Raw genomic sequence first — 19281 nt, forward strand, 5'->3', positions numbered from 1 at the left:
CGATCATTCACGAGGTTCAAAAAAAAAAAAAAGAACCCATGTATCCATTAGACATGTTGAGTCAATTAACAGATACTTAACGATTTCGCGGCATCGCACTATAAATATTTGAGGTCCGCTTGTTGGAGTTCCTGTCAGTATAATACTTTCATGATACATGTGTGAGTTAGGTGTATATTCAAACTGCATCAGAACGTTTTGTTTTACAGTGATAAATAATGCACATCAAATGTTCACATGGGATGATGGATTTGGAAACATGCTATTTTTAATTAGATTAAGGTCCGAATAATCAACATATAAAATTATGTGTTCAATGATAACTTGTACAGCAAATAACCAGTATATTTTATCGAACAACTATACTTTGTTCAATTACTAAACTAAGATGAATAATGTAAATAAGAATACCAGATAGTATTAACATGAACACATGATCATAGTATAAGAATAAATGCATGTGCTCCTGGTAGCTCATACATGCACATATATTTGTTAAATGAGCACACTGATTTAGGACCTCATCTCACACCTATCCTCTGCATGCATGTCGGCATTCAAGGCCCTGATACATTTTTTTTTCCATTTTACACGGTCTTTAGCTGCTGTTCTTGCTGTAGCCAAGCTGTTCCATCAAATTGATGTTCTTTTAGTCTCTACAGTCCGTCTCAATGTGGTTTTGGGACGTCCAACTTTCGTCTTTCCCTCTGGTTTCAATGTCAGTGAAACTGACCATTTACTGTTGTTATCCATTCTTAGTAAATGGCCAATCCATCTCCAACGGTGTCTTAGCTCCTTTGTTCCAGCTTTTATGTGAAGGTTTTCGTTTGATATAGTATCAGGCCATCTTTATTTTTAGTATCTGTCTACAAAACTTTTATGAATTTCGGTACTCAATACTCTTCAACTTCGTACTGTATTTTGCCTTTTTGGATTCGAGAGTCACTGATGAGTCTTTTGTAGACGAAACGCGCGTCTGGCGTATATATCAAATTTAGTCCTGGTATCTATGATGAGTTTATTTACAACAACTGGGTCGATGCCACTGCTGGTGGAGATTTATTTTAAGTTGTATGTGTTGGAATTTGGAAGACAGTAGTGCTAGGTCGTCAGCAAAATCAAGGTCTTCTAGTTTGGTGGTAACTTTCCATCTAATTCCTGTTTCATGATCTTTAATCGTTTGTTTCATGACATAGTCAATTAGTCAATGGCTTACAGAAATAGGAAATCAGACATCACGCATCCTTGTTTTACTCCTGTTTTTACTTCAAACCATTCCGATGTATTCCTTCGTCTATGACTGCACACTCAAATGAATCTTAAAATAGTTTTATAACTGTGATGAATCTGTCTTGGATGTGGTAAGCTTTAAGTATGGACCATAAGCTTTCCCAGTGGATGGAATCAAACGTTTTTTTTTAAAGTCTACAAAGTTGTACAAAGGAGCATTCCATTCAGAACATTTTTCTATGATGTTTCTTAATGTGAAAAGTTGTGTGTTTGCCCCTTCTGAAGCCAGCTTGTTCTTGTATCAGCTCTTCGTCTATTCCTTCTTGTATTATTTGGATGATAATTTTTGCGAATACCTTACTTGGCACAGAAAGTAGTGTTATGCCTCTATAGTTATCGCAGCATATTCGATCTCCTTTTTTTACTATTTTATCTATAAGACCTTTATTCCACTCTTTTGGTATTTCATCTCCAATCCATATCATATTGTAAAGCTTGTGTAAATACTTGGTCGTTGCTATTGTATCAGCTTGTAGTATCTCAGCTGTTATGCCATCTATGCCTCCTACCTTCCCATTTTTCAATCTTTTCAAGGCTTTTGTAATTTCCTCTTTCCTGATTGGACCTGTATCAATTTCTTTTTTGTCGATTTCATAGTATATATTAAATGGTATATGAGGTTCTGGTCTGTTCAATACTTCTTAAAAGTGTTTTTTCTATCTTTTAAGTTTTCCCTCATGGTTAAATAATGGATTTCCAGCCTTATCTTTGATGACTTGAGTTGGTTTCTGTGTTTCATTACAAATTGTTCTTGTTACTTCATATTCCGTTTTCATCATACCATTGCTTGCTACTTTTTTTTGCTCCTTCTATTAAGTGGTCTGTCCATTGCCTTTTGTCATTTCTCATACTTTTCTTAACCTCCATGTCTTTGTCACGATACTTGGCATTTAAACTGGTCTTAACTCGTTCTGATCTACTGTTGTTAGTTCTTTCCTTTAGATGTCTTCTTAGTTAGTTATACCTTCCCAGAATGTTTCTATGTCCTCTAGATTGTCTAAGAGTTGGAATTTATTCTTTAGCTCAATTTATAATGCTTTTCTTACTTCTGGACGTTGTATTTTGGTGGTATCAAATCTCTATCTTGAAGTGTCTGTTACTATTTTGTATTTCTTAAGTTTTATTCTTAATTCGCATTTGAGGAGTTCATGATCGTTTACAATGTCTGCTACTCTCATTGCCCTTGTTTCCGGTATTGAAGATCTGTGTTGTCTAGTAACCAGGATATGGTCTATTTGGTTTTCTGTTTTCTTTTTTTGGTGATATCCATATTTGTGTTTGTCTTTATGTGGAAAGATTGTGCCAGTAATGACTAAGTTGTTCCTTTGACAAATATCACAGAGGTTTCTCCATTTTCATTTCTTCTCCCTATTTCATGCCTTCCAATGATGTTCTCAAGACCTTCATTGTTCATCTAAACATTTGCATTAAAGTCTCCCATTACTAAGAGGATGTCATGTTTAGGTATTCCTGCTATGACTCTATCTAGTTGTTCTATGAAGCTTTCTTTTGTTTCATCTGTAGCATCGGTGGTCGGTGCATATACAGTGATGATACTTATTTTAATGTTTGTTGTGTGAAATCTGGCATACATTATTCTATCAGTGATTGGCTTCCATTCAATCAGTGATTTTTTGCCTCGGTTTGACAGCATCATTCCAACTCTGCCTGTAGTAATCCGTCATTCCTGTCTGAGTATAATAATACTTTACCATTTTAAGTGTAAGCTTTACACTGTCTAGCCATCTGACTTCGTTTAAGGCCAATTGTACAATGTTGTATCTGTCCTTTTCCCTCTCCACTTCTGCAGTTTTACCAGTGACATACATAGTTCCTACATTCCAACTGCCTAGAAGTATATTATATTTTGGTGTACACAAGGGTGTCAGCTTGTGGACTTCCCGTGGGCTTTTATCCACCAGCGTCATGTCCCTTAAACCATGATGTATAGCGGAGGTGTTCTCCTTATGCTGATTACTATATGTATTTTGGGTTTCCGTAATCAGCTTCTTTTTACTCTGCCTGGTGATTAGACATACGACACCTACTACCTGTAGGATGGAGTTTTGATGTCTAGGTTTTCCGTCACATTGACGATTACCTACCATGGCTGACAAGTTCCATCATCCCGGCTTTTCCTTGTGTGTCTGCTCCCATAGCCTTGCGATCTTCACAGATGTAACCACAAGGCAGTGGTACTATTTACCCATAGTTGGGACAAGTTTGATTAGTGCAAGGACGTGTCCACGCGCAGATTTGTCTACACACTGCATCTCTAAGGCCCTTGCTGCTCCGAAATCCTCTACAATAATACCTAGGATTCCTAGTTACCATGTGCTGTCGAGAGTAGGCATTGTAGAAGTCTTGACTAGTGTAGATACTATGTACTGGCAGAAAGACTTACGCACTCGGTTTTCTTTTCACCTGCAAAGCGGGCTATCCAGAGGTGATAGAGAGCATTTTGCCCTAACCACACTAGACGCATACACAATCCTGTGGTACAAACCACCAGCACAATTAATTTTTTTTTTGCTCTTTTGTAGGTAGAAATCTTCAAGTAATAGGTTCTGCCATGTTTATTACATACACTATTTCGGAAAGGAAGTTTTCAATTCCAGCAGTATTTTATAAACATTTTGAGAAATGTAAGACCAGCAGAAGTACACATAAAGCCGGGTAAATTTTTGTTTTAAATGAAACGTTTCATCATTTCACTACAAGTAACACAAACTTACATTGTACGCGTTCTTTCGATATCAATCAAGGTATTGACTATACAATTTGTGTCAACTTGTGACATCATACAGTAATGTAGATTAATTTATTTGTAGGTTCTACCTTTCATGAGATAAAAAAAACTTTTCAAGGACTTTTGTATAATTGATTCTTAAACTAATAATGAATAAGAACACTATCATTTGGTGTCTCGATCACCATCTGCATTTGAATTCTACAAAAATGTTCCACGAAATTCTGTATTAGATTTTTACATTAATGAACTCAATTTATATATGAAAAGGTTTAACACTTTTTTATAGCATAGTTTATATCAAGCTTAATTCAACAAAAAAAGCTATATATATATTGAGTTATATACCGACGATAGTAGAGGGGCATTATGTTTTCTGGTCTGTGCCTCCGTTTGTCCGTTCGTTCGTCCTTTCGTTCGTCCCGCTTCAGGTTAAAGTTTTTGGTCGAGGTAGTTTTTGATGAAGTTGAAGTCCAATCAATTTGAAACTTAGTACACATGTTACCTATGATATGATCTTTTTAATTTTAATGTCAAATTAAAGTATTGACCCCAATTTCATGGTCCACTGAACAAAGAAAAAGATAGTGTGAAGCTCAGGTTAAAGTTTTTGGTCAAGGTAGTTTTTGATGAAGTTGAGGTCCAATCAACTTGAAACTTAGTACACATGTTAACTATGATATGATCTTTCTAATTGTAATGCCAAATTAAAGTATTGACCCCAATTTCACGGTCCAGATAACATGTAAAATGATAGTGCGAGTGGGGCATCCGTGTACTATGGACACATTCTTGTTTCCTAATGAATCATGTATCATCAGCCCAGTAGTCAACACTTCGGTGTTGACATAAATTACAATAATGTGGTAATTTTTATAAATTTCCTGTTTACAAAACTTTGAATTTTTCGAAAAACTAAGGATTTTCTTATCCCAGTCATAGATTACATTAGCCGTATTTGTCAAAACTTTTTGGAATTTTTGATCTTCAATGCTCTTTAACTTTGTACTTGTTTGGCTTTATAAATATTTTGATATGAGCGTCACTGATGAGTCTTATGTAGACGAAACGCGCGTCTGGCGTACTAAATTATAATCCTGGTACTTTTGATAACTATTTAACCCTTCAATCAAATAATCTTATATTTTCTACAAGAAAATGCCATTTTTAATTTGAAAATATCTTTCAGTGTTCCCTGAAAACTTTTACGGTTATGAGCATAACTTTAAAACTAACGTTGCAGGTGTATGGTGCTTCAAGACAACAGTTCAACAAACAATACATATCGAAGTGTAAGTATGTATATAATATTCTTATTGTATAAATTAATTAGGTGAGCTACATATTCGATTTTGTATTTTGTAACTAATTCCAACATACGACATAACCACAGTAACGGGATCCCCAGTTGTCGTTTCAAAAGTATATTCAATAAAAAATTTACTGTAATTCAAAAGTACGGGGATATCTCGTCATATGTCAATGTATTCAATGATTGCAAACATTGTACTAAATTTAATGTCTCAATGGATTATTGAAAAACACTTAACTTTCATTGGCTAACAAAATACAATATTTTAGGAAGACACAAACAGTTCAACAAACGAATCACAGGAGAAACACACACTCAGTCAACCACCCGAGGTTGAATTAAAAATTATTCTTCTCGGAGCCACCGGTTCTGGTAAAAGTACAGCAGGAAATGTGTTGCTACAAAAACATGGAAATGATAAAGGGTTCAACACATCGTGTTTTGCAAAATCAGAAACGAAATCGTCTATATTACAATCTGTTAACAGACCAATGGACACACACGAAGTAAGCAAGAAATACAAAATTGATATCATTGACACACCTGCAAAACGAGATACAGGACTTTCAGATTGGAAATTCGAAAATGAGATGAGAGAAGCGAAACGACTGTCATCACCAGGACCACATGCTTTTCTTTTGTGCATTCCAGCGAATGGAGTTTTGGAATATTTTACAGAGGATGTCGATTACTACAACAAATACTTTGATGGTGCACTTTATGATTCTACTATAGTTGTTTTTACTAGATGTGATCAGTATAAATACGAGAACAACCGTGAGTTCGACAGCAATCGTGCCATGGAACAACACCATGTCTTAAAGAAAATGAAAAAACATATCACATTAAGTAACACATTAAGTGAAGAGGAGAACATAAGGAAATTGGATGAAGTTATCGGCCATATCATCGATCGAAAAACCTCCCCAAGTGTTCCATTTTGCATGTGGTGTGCAATACTTGCCGGGGGTAGTTTATTTCCCAAAATAGGCGAGTGACTTATTTCAAAAAGACGCTTAGTTAACGACTTTAATGCACCCACCTAACACACGGCTATTTTATATATCATTCGAAAGCTGATAATCTGTACTTTCTGTTTTGCCCGGTCGTAAAAAAATCGTACGGTGCATTTTCTGTTAAATCAAGGTTAAAGGTCATGAAAAAAAATTCCAATTTTTGCGATTATTAAATAAAACGCTATTTTCTAATTCTTGTAGCCTAAAATTTTTCAAAAAATCATATGAACTTTATGGAACATGATACATAATTTCCAAATCAAACAAAAAATAAGAAATTCGATGCGCAAAATGTTCCGAAAATTGAAATTTATCACAAATCCTAAAAAAATGAATTGTTTTTCAAAAAGCAAAATATAGCTTGGGAAATCGATATTTGTATGCTAAAAAAATAGATAAATGTATATATTTTAGGTCAAGGAATATTTGTTTTGTAATTTTAAGATGTTATTATTTATTTTTGTTCATGGAACAGCCTTCTATTGAAGTGTTTGCAGTTGCCCAAAAATCTACCATCTTCAAATAGCGATCATTTTGTTAACTTATGTTAAAATAGCACATTGCTAATTGTGAATATCAGGGAGGAGAATGATATTTCATATTAAAGAAGGGATATTTAAAGTTAGAACATAATATATGCGAGGTAATTGAGGTTAAACTGTTTTTTACTAAGTCAAACTTTTTTACTTTTTGTAATTATATTTAAATGCAAACATGACTTTGCTACTAAATCGTAGGCAACATTGAAATAAGAAACCTTGGTTAGAAACACTTGGTTGTCTAGAGCAGGAAGTAAACGAACTAAATGAAATGCGGCTGTTTCTTATTTAGTTTAAAATCGTGTTATATTAAATCATATTTAATGTGTTAAGAAGTATAATCGCTTTAATTATTTGAATAAAAGATGCTTTGAGAAATTTCTAGATAAGCTTTTTAAATACAAAATTACGTCATTGTAGATGTAAAACACTATAAGCAGTGTATAATAACAAAATGACAAAGTTAAATACCCTTCTTTAACTTATAAGATCATTTTCTGTTCGTTTTCATGGTATGCTGTGTTTTGTGGACTGTTGTTCGTCTCTTGGACTTTAATTTTATTTTGTTCATGGTTTTAATTAACTTTATTTGATTCATGGATTTATATGTTGATTGTCCCTTTGGTATTTTTTTTTGTTTCAAAGACATTAAGTTGCAGTAATGAAAATCGGCCAAAAACACCTCAAAGTAAAGTGAAGAAGATAAATGCAATAAGACAAATATCCGCGAAAATACTAAGTAACTTAATTTGCTCACGGTGATATATATATATAACCGAATCGTTATCATGATACATTTAGCAACACTGATCTATCATTTCAAAACCTTTTACTACTTGAATAGTGACGAAATATACTATAGGGACACCAAACTCATAATTAAAAACGAACTGACAAAGCAGGGCAACAAACGAACAAGACAAGCAACAGTATACAAAACAACATATAAAGCTACAGATTGAGTAACACAATCTCCCCTAAAATGTTGAGTGAACTCAGGGGCTCTAAAAGGGTAGGCAGATTATGTTCCACATGTGACAACCGTCTTAGTTTAAACATATTTATTTATAGTGGATTGGGAAACAAGTTTGCAACTTAAATTAATCTCTTTCCACTTTGCGTGTGCAAGTTAGACGGACTTTCATTGTTTCGTTAAGGCTATACTCACAAATGTTGTCTAGGAAGAGCCGTAAATTCAGTCCCTGAAATTTTCATCACGGAACTGGAATCGAACCTGGAACCTTTTTGTTAGTAGTTCGATGCACTAACCACTACACCACTGCTCTCTTTTACCCGTCTTGTGGCTCATGTATTTCCTAACTCGGTGCCAAGCCTTATCGGTTGGTGAAATTCACGGCAGAGATGACGGCAACTTGGTTACGTCGATGGAACTTATCAGTCGTCATCTGGCGAAACAGATATCTCAAAATTGTCAACCAACTCGTAGTGGCGTCCATGAAATTTTCAAAGGGCTGATTTTAAATTTGCATTTGAACTCTGGTTTAGAACTATGTTTACACCACCATTTTTCTTCAAATGTCCTGTACCAAGTCAGGCATATGACAGTTGGTATCGAATAATTTGTTTCTTTGTATGTTGGCGTGAGTTTTTTTGTAGCAGTTCAGTGTTTCTGTTATATCGGTGTGTTCCTCTTATATGATGTGTTTCCCTAGTTTTTGCTTTGTGACCCGGATTTATTTCAGTTACATTTTGTACTAGTAAATCGATTGATCACTATTGAATAGCAGTATACTATAGTTGCCTTTATTTCAGAGGAGTCGCGACTCAAAGAAATCGGTCTCCTCCTTCAGTAGTATAGATATGCAGGCGTTGCTATAATGTTGTTAGATGGAAATGAGACGTTTATATTTTTTTAGTAAGGGGTGGTTTTATGGGTTGTTTTATGCACATTTCTCTTGTCGTAAAACTTTTTCTCAACCAACCCTCATCATCGATTTCAAGATACGTGATGGAGTAAACTATATCTGTTGGGTCTTTTATTTCCAATTTCAATGGAAAAAACGAGTCCAACATTGTCACAAATTTTGCACTCTTTAGTGAGATGACATCCTCTATATAGTGGAAAGTGAAGTTTCAAGATAATGATAGCTTCTCTGCTGTCGTCATCAGAAGCTCTTGCATGAAGTCATCCTCGTATGAAAAATGATCTAGTCGTTCAAGCTATTCAGGAAGTCTAGTTGTAACTAGAATCTTTGCGTATAAATGGATAATTTTAATTCAAAATTATTCTTATCTTATGAATAAATACATGTAAACAATGAACAACGCAATTCAAGCAATCAAGAAATCAAGTTTTATAATGTGTTTACTAGTTGTTTTTTTTAACTTCTTTGAAATTTCAATTTTCATCAATTTATTTTTATTTATTTTGTTCTAAATTTTCAATTCACATAAAATAAATAAAAAGGTCTTTTCACTACATCAATATTTATAATGAAGCTACAAATCAAACAATAAGAAAAGTCAAAATATGTTTATTTCAGACTGGTAGTTACAATGCAGATTGCAATCTCTAAGTTTCACCCCTTTTATTTCAAGCAATAAGATGATTCGCGCACATTTTTTTTTACTCTAAATTTTTTCAGATTCTTAAGAATTTGTTTATTAAATCTTATATTGACCACATACAATGTTTAAATAGGAAGAAATTCTTAAAAGCAGTGTGTTCGCAGATGGCGGTATTTTGGGCAACTGTATGAGTTGTTATGATTTGCTGTTTGATTAGAAGTAAGCACACTTTTAGGAAATTTTATGATGTCAAAAACTTCTTTGATAGTCATTACAGGGTATTACTTAGTTTAAAGTGATTATCAGTTGCACCAAAAAGAAAATTTTGGGTTTTCACACATTTTTTTAACTTTTACTCGAATTTCAGGAAACATGTGCTCTCTGTCAAAAACACGCTTTGAATATTAAAAAATGCATTTGAATAATGACTGTTAATCGCTCTGCTGAAAGTTTAAATTGTTTGCATATGTGAATTAAGTATATTAAAGTCATATAACGCAATCAGGCTGAAATATTTGAAAATATCCACTTATTCGTCCTTGGCCTTTGATCTCGATTTGACGAAAATTGCACCGTACGATTTTTTTACGACCGGGCTAAACAGATAGTACAGATGTGTATCTTTAAAATGATATATAATTTAGCCGTGTGTTAGGTAGGTGCATTAAAAATTTAATTTTATGGTTAAAGTCACTCGCCTAAAATGAAGTCCCCGTCTTCATAAAAAAATCATGCAAATGGTGATATAATGGCATTTTAATATTTAGTAAGAAATGGGGTCTACATATGTATCTATTCAAGTGTAAATTTATGATTTATCATTTAAACAAATTTGCAAATAAATCGTTGCCATGGTTACGATGTTTAAACCATAAATTAAAAAAATCGCTGTTTTTCACACTTTTTACACCTGAAAAAAACCCCACTTCAATCTCAAATATCAACCCGATTCGGGATGTCATATCATTTAACAACCTAAAAGAATAAAATTCAAGTAAATGGAATATATCTAAATGATTGCCTTCAGATATTGGTTTTTAAGAAAATATAACGAAATTCGTGTGACTTTTATCATAAGGCCACACCAATTTAATTTCTTGTTCTACGGATTTTTGGACTCCAAAATTTGGGGCGAGCGAGCGATTTGAAAATTTTAATAAAAAAATATTTAATTTGCTAATTTTTGAGGCGAAGCTTGAAAAGTAAAAGCGAGCGATTATAATTTTTTTTTGTAAACATAAAATAGTAGGTTTTGACTATATAAAAACTTAATTTATCACTTGTACTTTTACATTTCTTTAATTTTCTGAAGTATTTTTTCCCTGTTCACCAAGAAATGATTAAATCTGGTCTATGTATGTGTGACTGACAATGAGGCAATTCTCCATCCAAGTCATAATCAGTTTTGGGGTAACCCCTTAATGTTATAAATATCCCTTTTACATGTTTTATGAGTGATCAATATAAGTTATAACATATTTGTTTGTACAAAAGGAGTCATATTTTCTCAAAGATCTGTATATCTATCTTGTAATTAATGGAAAAAAAGTCCAAGAATTTTGTATTATTCCTGGACTTTTAACCATATTAAATTAACACATTTACTTTAATAGTTTAATATTATTCAAAATAAGTGGACCCCTCTTTAAAAAAAAGTTGTTTAAAATATGATGTAACTCTCCTCTTTTTGAGTACAACATTCTAAGTTTTCAAAGGTTTTGTATATAAGAACTATACACATCCTTGGTATTTCTATTTTCTTTTCTTCATCAGTAAAATGACCCCTTGTCTGAGGGAGGGTTGTTCTCAACCTGATAATAACACAGGTCAAAGTACGGCCTTTTACACAGGGCTTTGATACAGACCAAACAGCAAGCTATAAAGGACCCTAAAATTATTAGCTTACACAATTCGAACAGGAAAACCAACGATCTAATTTATATAGCCAAACGGGAAAATACCAATGAACAATGTCAACATCAACAAACGATAACTGATGAACGACAGGCCCCTGAATCAATCAGGACAGTTGCATAAATATTCAGCGGCTATGGATAGTTTTGTTTCGCCAGCATACAATATAATTGCAGTTGAAGGCAAATCCTTCAGAAGTTCTTTGTACTTTATTCTAACAACGAACATTTATTTAGAGGGAATATAAGTAAGGGGGAAATAAACCAATTTGATATCTTTTTATAATATTTACAAAAAAACGGTGCGGGAAATGGACATGATTGCATTTCCGGATGCGGGAAGCGGGAATATAAAAAAAAATAAAAAAAATCTGTTTTGAAAAAAATAGGTGCGGGCGGGTCCGTCGAACAAGGAATCAAATTGGTGTGGCCTAAAGTAATTTATTTTGTGGATAAACATTAAATTTAAAAAAAAAATAAAAAATACAATTCCTCTGAAGAAGTTAACTGTGAATTGTTTTCATGACACTATACATCATGTACATTCTAATATAAAAATAGTAGTGATTAGACAATGCCTAAAAGGTTTTTATATTATTTCCCACTTTTAATCAGATTTAAGGATGTTGCTAATTTATTGTTGGTTGGATTTTCGGAAATCTATGGATTACATGTATTATATCGATTACTTAACCAGATTTTGTTTTAAAGCAATTTCATAATTTCTCAGTTAAATTTATATATCTTAATGAAGCATTTACCAAATAACACAACTCTAGTTAGTTCTCGACAGTCTTTGGAAAGACTGAAATTATCAATTTAAGGTGGTATGGGTGTCTTTCGCCATCTTGGATTGTAAAAAACAGAGAATCTAAGGTCCATATTTTCTATCAAGTTAGCAAAATTTGATGCAAGAATGCAGATATGTCATGTGTTTTTACATTTAAAAGATCCAATTTATAAGAATATAACTTATACATATTAATATAATATGTACAAGTGTAGATTATTTTTGGTTGTTTTTAAATATTTTGAAATTGTCATTTTGAGGGGAGGTTACTCTAAAACAGTGCATTTTCTGAAGGATTGTTCATGGAATGTTCCTACTTTGTATTTTAGCCAGAAAAAACGTACGGTGACCCTATCTTTTCTTTTGATATTATCAAAGCATTGTCTGAAAGCTATATTTTCCTAATTTATTTTACAATTCTATCATTTCGTTTAGTTTCTATTCACAAAATGGTGTTTTTTCCTGTATAAACCATACAAAATGTGTCATTTTGTCACGATCCGTAGCTTGAAAAAATGCACGGTGACCTATCATTTTTATAATATTTTTCAACATATATCAATAGATACTACATTTTGGCAAAGTATGAACAAATTCTATCATTTTTATTTTAGACTCCCATACCACCTTAAAGGCAAAGAAAATCCAGATAAATCTAATTTACGCCATATTTTCATGTCTTCACTTGAAAATGAACACTCTAATATACATATATGTTTGTGTTGAAGTAAATCATTTTTATTTTTTTAATAATACAAGCCCTGAAATAGACCCAAATTCATAAATTAATATGTTTTTCTATATATTGTAATAACTAGTATTCCTGGGGACAAACTAAGTTTTAAGAATGCTTGTTTGCGTCAAAATGAAACTTTTCCACTATTCAATCGTTTCATTGGGACAAAAAAAATCCTACTTTTGCAATAAGTCACAAACAGCTAATTCAAGATAAATTCTTTTTGTAACAAATCATTAAATTTCGCAAAACCTTCAAAGACGTTGCTCTGACAAACTGCATGTGGAATGTCTTTTTCCTTTTAAAAAGCTATATCTCCAAAGAAGTTATTCGGATTAACATTTTCTGATAATATGCACAAGTGTGTCCTAACTAAATTCTTAGTTTCATGAAATTCTCATGAGTGGTCTCAGGAGTTGAGCTGAACAACTGTTTCAGTTGAAGATTTATGGAAATTTTAATGGCTCAAACTAAAAAAAATATTCAGCGGTTTGAAATTACCCTAGGCTATTATATGCACATTTATTTATAGTGTTCTTACCACCGACATAGATTCATGAAATTCTGTTGCATAGTTTCAGAGGGGATCTTTTTCATTTCGTCTTTTTCGAGAACCATGCATAATTAGGATTGACTAAAGACAACTATACCAACAACAATTTTTCCTACAAAACATCATTCAAAAGGGATAATAAAAGATTTATAAACCCTTTTTTATGTTTTTGTTGAATGTAACGATCCCAATAACCAAAACATAAGTCCATACAATATTTAAAACAACACGTTAAACAATTTCTTGCATTTGAAGCACTTTTCTGAATTTACCGTTCTGTTCATTAGGAACGCTCAAAGCCAAACATTTGAAATATGAAGATGTATAAGTACCGAAACGGTTGAAGAGCTATATGTTAAAAATTCCTAACATGAAAAGCCAAATTCATCTATAGCCAACTTTGATTGGGGGAGTTTAGAGCTTAGTTTATTAATGATTTCAAAATTTATAAACGGACTATTTTAGTAATGTTTGTTAAATCATGTCACTACCAAAGTACTGACTACTGAGCTGATGAGCTTTTGAGTGCCTAATAACTTCCTGTCCTTTTCTATGTGCCCATCCACAATCTAATTCGTGTTCATTTATCTCATTACATGATTCTTGGCATTTTCTAATTTTCTCAGTCTGATATCAACATCGTAACAAACTTCTGCCGATTTTAATTTGCTTTCATAATATGTGGATTTTCGTTCCAATGTGTACACATGACGACATAACTCTATATGATTTTGTATTTTAGAGAAGGATTGGTAGTGTGTGGTGCAGCCGATTTCAGACCAACAAAAAACTGACGAACTTGAGTTAGATAAATTTTCTGAATCCCCAGTTCTTGTGGCTTCCTGTTCAAATTCTACATTGTCTTCTGACTCGACTGTTTTGGCTCTTTTCTTTGATAGAGTAACACTGTCTTTATACTGTCGTTAAAATCATGTGTAATTATCAAACCGGTGTGTTCTGGATCGAAAAACCCTTTTTCGACCTGAAAAGGAAAGAGACATTTCAATGCAGTTTGTCTGCGATTTCGGCAAAATCTAGTATAAATATAATGCAAAATAAATTGAAAATTGGGAGTTTTAAAGGTCAATTCAAAAAAAATATTGAGTATATAGGAAAAGTTGTGAAAGGATTTTTTAAATTGGTACATACCGTTTTTGTTAGAAATTGTCTCCTTCAGTAACCGAATAAGATCAGGAAACAGTTAACATCTATCACACTTTATATTGTGTGTGTGTTGGCAGGGATTTTGTAAGAGCGCATCTATAGGGTCACTAAGTGCCAAGTTAATACAGTGGTTTGCACACTCATCATTTTGTTTTTATGCAATTTATACTCCATTTTCGTGTAAAGTTACCACAAATCGGTTTTAATCGCTTTTGATGTGAATACAAAGGATGAAGACCAGGATCTTCCATCCTTTTACTGGATTCATAAGCATCACAAGAATCCTTATAAGGAAAGATATATTGCAGGTTCTTCCAAGTGTTCTACTAAACCCCTTTCTGAAGTTCTTACTGCCATAATCACTGCAGTCAAAGGAATTCAGAAATATACCGAAACGGCATATTTCAGAAGTGGTGTAAATCAGAGGATTACTTAAAAATTCAAAAGAGTTATTGTTAAATTTACAATGTCAATCATCAAAGGGTGCATTTCTGTAAATATTGACAATGCAATTTCCAATAGGAACTCCTTTTACGGCTAAAACTGTACCACTTTTACTATGAAGTTTTGGAAAAAATCTTATCTTAGAATTGAAAGTTTATATGCACCACAATTTTTTTCAAAGGTCAAACTATAGGGCTGTGCGGCATATTTTCAACGTGTATATGCCCAGAACTTCTCAGAGTTTAAACTTACACTAATTTTCTTAACTACCCCTACCCCGAATGAAAGGTTACCACAGATTTTAATGTAAACAATATGCACGTGTTTGTTTACTGGTAACATTCCCAAGTTCTGTCTCTGATATGGAACACAGAGACAATAACTGGGAACCAGTATGTAAACAAAATTAATTTTCTATGAATGTTCAATTTCTCCCCAAAAGAGGCGTGTTTTGAGAAACAGTTGTATTTACAAAGTGCAACCTATTACATTGTACCAACATCAAAACCTTTGATTTTTCAACTCTTTATAGCACTATTAATATTCCACATACGAAACTTAACGTTCGACTGAAAGAACTCGTCAGCATATGTTTTTTTAACACAAAGGGCACTAGACGTTTAAATATCTTGTTTTGGGCAGAAATTCAGCTTACTTTGTGAAAATTCATACAAAGTCTAGGAAAAAATACATCGAAGAGGATATCACTGCAATGCTTGACTTTTTAATTGACAACATATATGTTGAATTTGGAGGTTTTATCTTCCAATAGACTATTATAATCCCAATGGATACCAATTGCGCTCCTATACTTGCAGATTTGTTTTTGTAGTCCTATGAAACAGAATATATCCAAGGGCTTGTACACCAAGGAGAAAAGAAATTAGCCTAGTCTTTTAATTTCACTTTTCAGTATATTGATGATGTACTGTCTCTCAATAATAATAGATTCAGTGATCACTCACATTTAATATATCCAAGTGAACCGGAAATTTAAGATACTACCGACACAGATAATAGTCATCAAAGGTACCAGGATTATAATTTAGGACGCCAGACGCGCGTTTCGTCTACATAAGACTCAGCAGTGACGCTCATATCAAAGTATTTATAAAGCCAATCAAGTACGAAGTTGAAGAGCATTGAGGATCCAAAATTCCAAAAAATTGTGCCAAATAAGGCTAAAGAAATCCATTCCTGGGATAAGAAAATCACTAGTTTTTCGACAATTCAAAGTTTTATATTCAGAAAATTTATAAAAAATAACCACATAATTGATATTCATGTCAACACCGAACAGCTGACTACTGGGCTGGTGATAATATGTTTCATATTCAGACCTTTTTTCTTGAAATGACTACTTATGGTAGGTTTAATACCAAAAATTTACGACACACACGATGATTTTAATTTTTCTATAGTCAACTTTCCATTTCTGTGTAGCAACATTCCAGAGGCACCAGCATATGGAGTATATGTGTCTCGATTGATACATTACTCTAAAGCTAGCTCAAAGTACGTTGATTTTGTTGCACGGGGAATACTGCTTTCTACAAAGTTGCTAAAACAGGGCTATGAATCAATCAAATTAAGGTTATTACTCAAGACATGTTACGGTCGCCATCATAAGTAGATTGGCCTTAATGACAAAAGTGTGTCAGAAATTATATCTGACATTCTTCCTCAGTCATAATAACCTTCCTTCATAACCGAACGGAACAAAGAAATAACACGACGGGGGCCGTATACCGTGCAGGCAATGCTTACCATTTCGGAGCATCTGATTTCATTCCCGGTTTTAGTGGTGTTCGTTTTGTTTCTTTTTTTTTAATGATAACTGTTCATGTAAATGTCCTTTGGAATTTTGAGTCTTTGTGTATTCCTTGGTTTTGATTGTTATTGTCTTAGAACATCTGATGTGCAGCAAAATTTCGTCAGATTATCTTTAGTCAACACAGAATTACTTGCAATAGTCTTTAAGAGCTCTGTTAGACTTAACGTCACTTCGAGTCATTGGTTGGTCTTGTGTGGACGTAACGCACGTTTGGCGTATTACATTTTTAACGTTGTTACTTTTTGCTGGCTCTTATTCATTATTATTTATTTCTCTGTGCTATATTTCCTCCAATTAAGTTGTATTGTATTCCTTTCATGTAATGTTGTCATTTAAATGTTATAATTAACATCGCCATTAAAGCGGGAAGTTTGGCGGGCCACAAAACCAGGTTCAACCCACCATTTTTATTTTACAATGCCCTATTCTAAGTCAGGGAAATTCCCATTGTTATAGTATAGTTCGTTTCTGTGTGTGTAACATTTGTATGTTGTGTTACTGTTGTGTCGTAGTTCTCTTATATTTGATGCGTTTCTTCAGTTTTAGTTTGTAACCCAGATTTGTTTTTTTTTTTCTCTATCGATTTAGGAATTTTGAACAGCCGTATACTACTGTTAGTTTTATAGGTCATCACAAGCTGAAGAACCGTCTGCAGCAATATTATTAAAACCTCGAAGGTTTATTTTTGTGGCTGCTGAACATGGATAATAGATTTTGTAGAGTGTTATAGAACTCAATGGAACAATTTCGTTTTTTTACCGTAAGAAATGTAAATGTTTACTAAAATCGAGCTGCATGTTGATTGTATCACTTCTGGAATCATTATTCTATCATTATTTTCTAATTAAAATTTACGAATTCCAAATGGTGATAGTTGAATGAACTATAGATAAAAAATCTTAAGGCAGGCTCAAGCTTTTCTGGTTTCATTCCTGAACGATGGAATGTTCTGCCTTTTCGTTCAGGGTACTTGCTGGTCCAGGTAAAGAATTAATTTGATTAAAAAGATATATCTCAAAAATTTTGTTTCGCCGTATGTGTTTTGTTTTGTTTCTAATTTTTCAATCTATGAGTATTTCATAGTAATGTTTTATTTCGTTTGATTTAGACCCGATAATGTGTATGAAACTAGTAAGTACTAACAGTGCATGTATTTGAGATAGTCACTCAGATACCTATTACACAATTATAGCATTTTCAGGTATTACAATAAGGTATCAAAGAAAGCGATTTAAATATTAAGTATTTTCGATTTGTCAAACTTGTCACGGGGTATTACTTTAAATACCTGAGCATAAGGGATTAGTTTTAATTTGAAAAAAGTGCTCTGACAAAGAAGTTTAAAATGCACAAAATTGTTCAATTCCATTAACAAACTGGCGTATAACTTCACCGAATCAGGGTAAGTCTTCTTTTTTATTCCATGTATCAATTTAAAAAAATAAGATCTTACTTGTCTTTGTGTGTATGATTGCACATCGCAACTTGTCATTGAAAAATGATGCGCAATAGTCAAACAAACTCATATGCCAGTCAACGAAACTATCAATGTTGATTGGAAACTTTTTTTAAGAACTTGTGTGACCTAATAAAAAAAACTAAAATAAAAATGTTACAATAAGATTAAAATTAAAAATGTTAATACAGAAACAAAAATTGTTATTTCCTTTGCTTTGATTCCGTTTTTTTTAGACAAGGTGGGGAATAAAACTATAACAGCGTTTCTACCTATAATCCATTCAGAAACCCTTGACACCATTTGCTAGTATGGTCTTGAGGACACGATGATAGTCCGTCGAAGGATCCAATAATTGGTTACCCGTGTTAAGAGAGAGACATATATCTTGCACGTAAACGTCAGCCATGTAGATTTTGAAAGATAACATGATAATGCCGGTACAAGGCAGCACTCGCACCCGCAAAGTGGGAAGAGATTAATATAAGTTGCAATAACTTGTTTCCCAATCCACTATAAATAAACATATTTAAACTAAATACTTAAGATTAAAAATATTTTTCCGTATGTTAACTTTGAGCAACCAGTAGAATTCAGCGCAATCTTTTTCAATATGTGGGTAAATTATTTCAAAACTGACATTGCCTTATGTAATGTTGATTATATGTTTGACCATCTACATTTCTTTTTATCAAATATCATATATTTAGTATTTATATATTTTGTATATTGCATGAACGTTCTTTATTCCAGTTCGTATCATCCAACCTGTGTCGTATACCTTAACCCGTATTGCATCCCTTTTTAAACATCTCGAGATTGATTCCTCGACTACTCAGTTGTATCTGCTTGAATTTTATGAAATAACTTATTCATTAACGCATCTGTTTTAAATAAGAGTCCAAAGATTATATTGATAAAAAATATCAAACTAGATATGTGTAAACCTGCTATTT

At 33.0% G+C, this 19281-nt stretch overlaps 1 protein-coding gene across 1 annotated transcript in view; it reads left to right on the top strand.

Annotated features, from left to right (window-relative positions):
- The first annotated feature begins 5286 nt into the window (after nt 1-5286).
- LOC134717896 (GTPase IMAP family member 8-like) overlaps nt 5287-19281 on the top strand; it is a 61924-nt gene continuing 47929 nt past the window's right edge. Inside the window, exons 1-2 of the mRNA XM_063580394.1 lie at nt 5287-5331; nt 5621-6300. Of these exons, the coding sequence (XP_063436464.1) occupies nt 5287-5331; nt 5621-6300 (725 nt within the window). The remainder of the gene's footprint in view (nt 5332-5620; nt 6301-19281) is intronic.

The sequence above is a fragment of the Mytilus trossulus genome, chromosome 5 (genome assembly GCF_036588685.1).
Source record: "Mytilus trossulus isolate FHL-02 chromosome 5, PNRI_Mtr1.1.1.hap1, whole genome shotgun sequence".
Taxonomy (NCBI): domain Eukaryota; kingdom Metazoa; phylum Mollusca; class Bivalvia; order Mytilida; family Mytilidae; genus Mytilus; species Mytilus trossulus.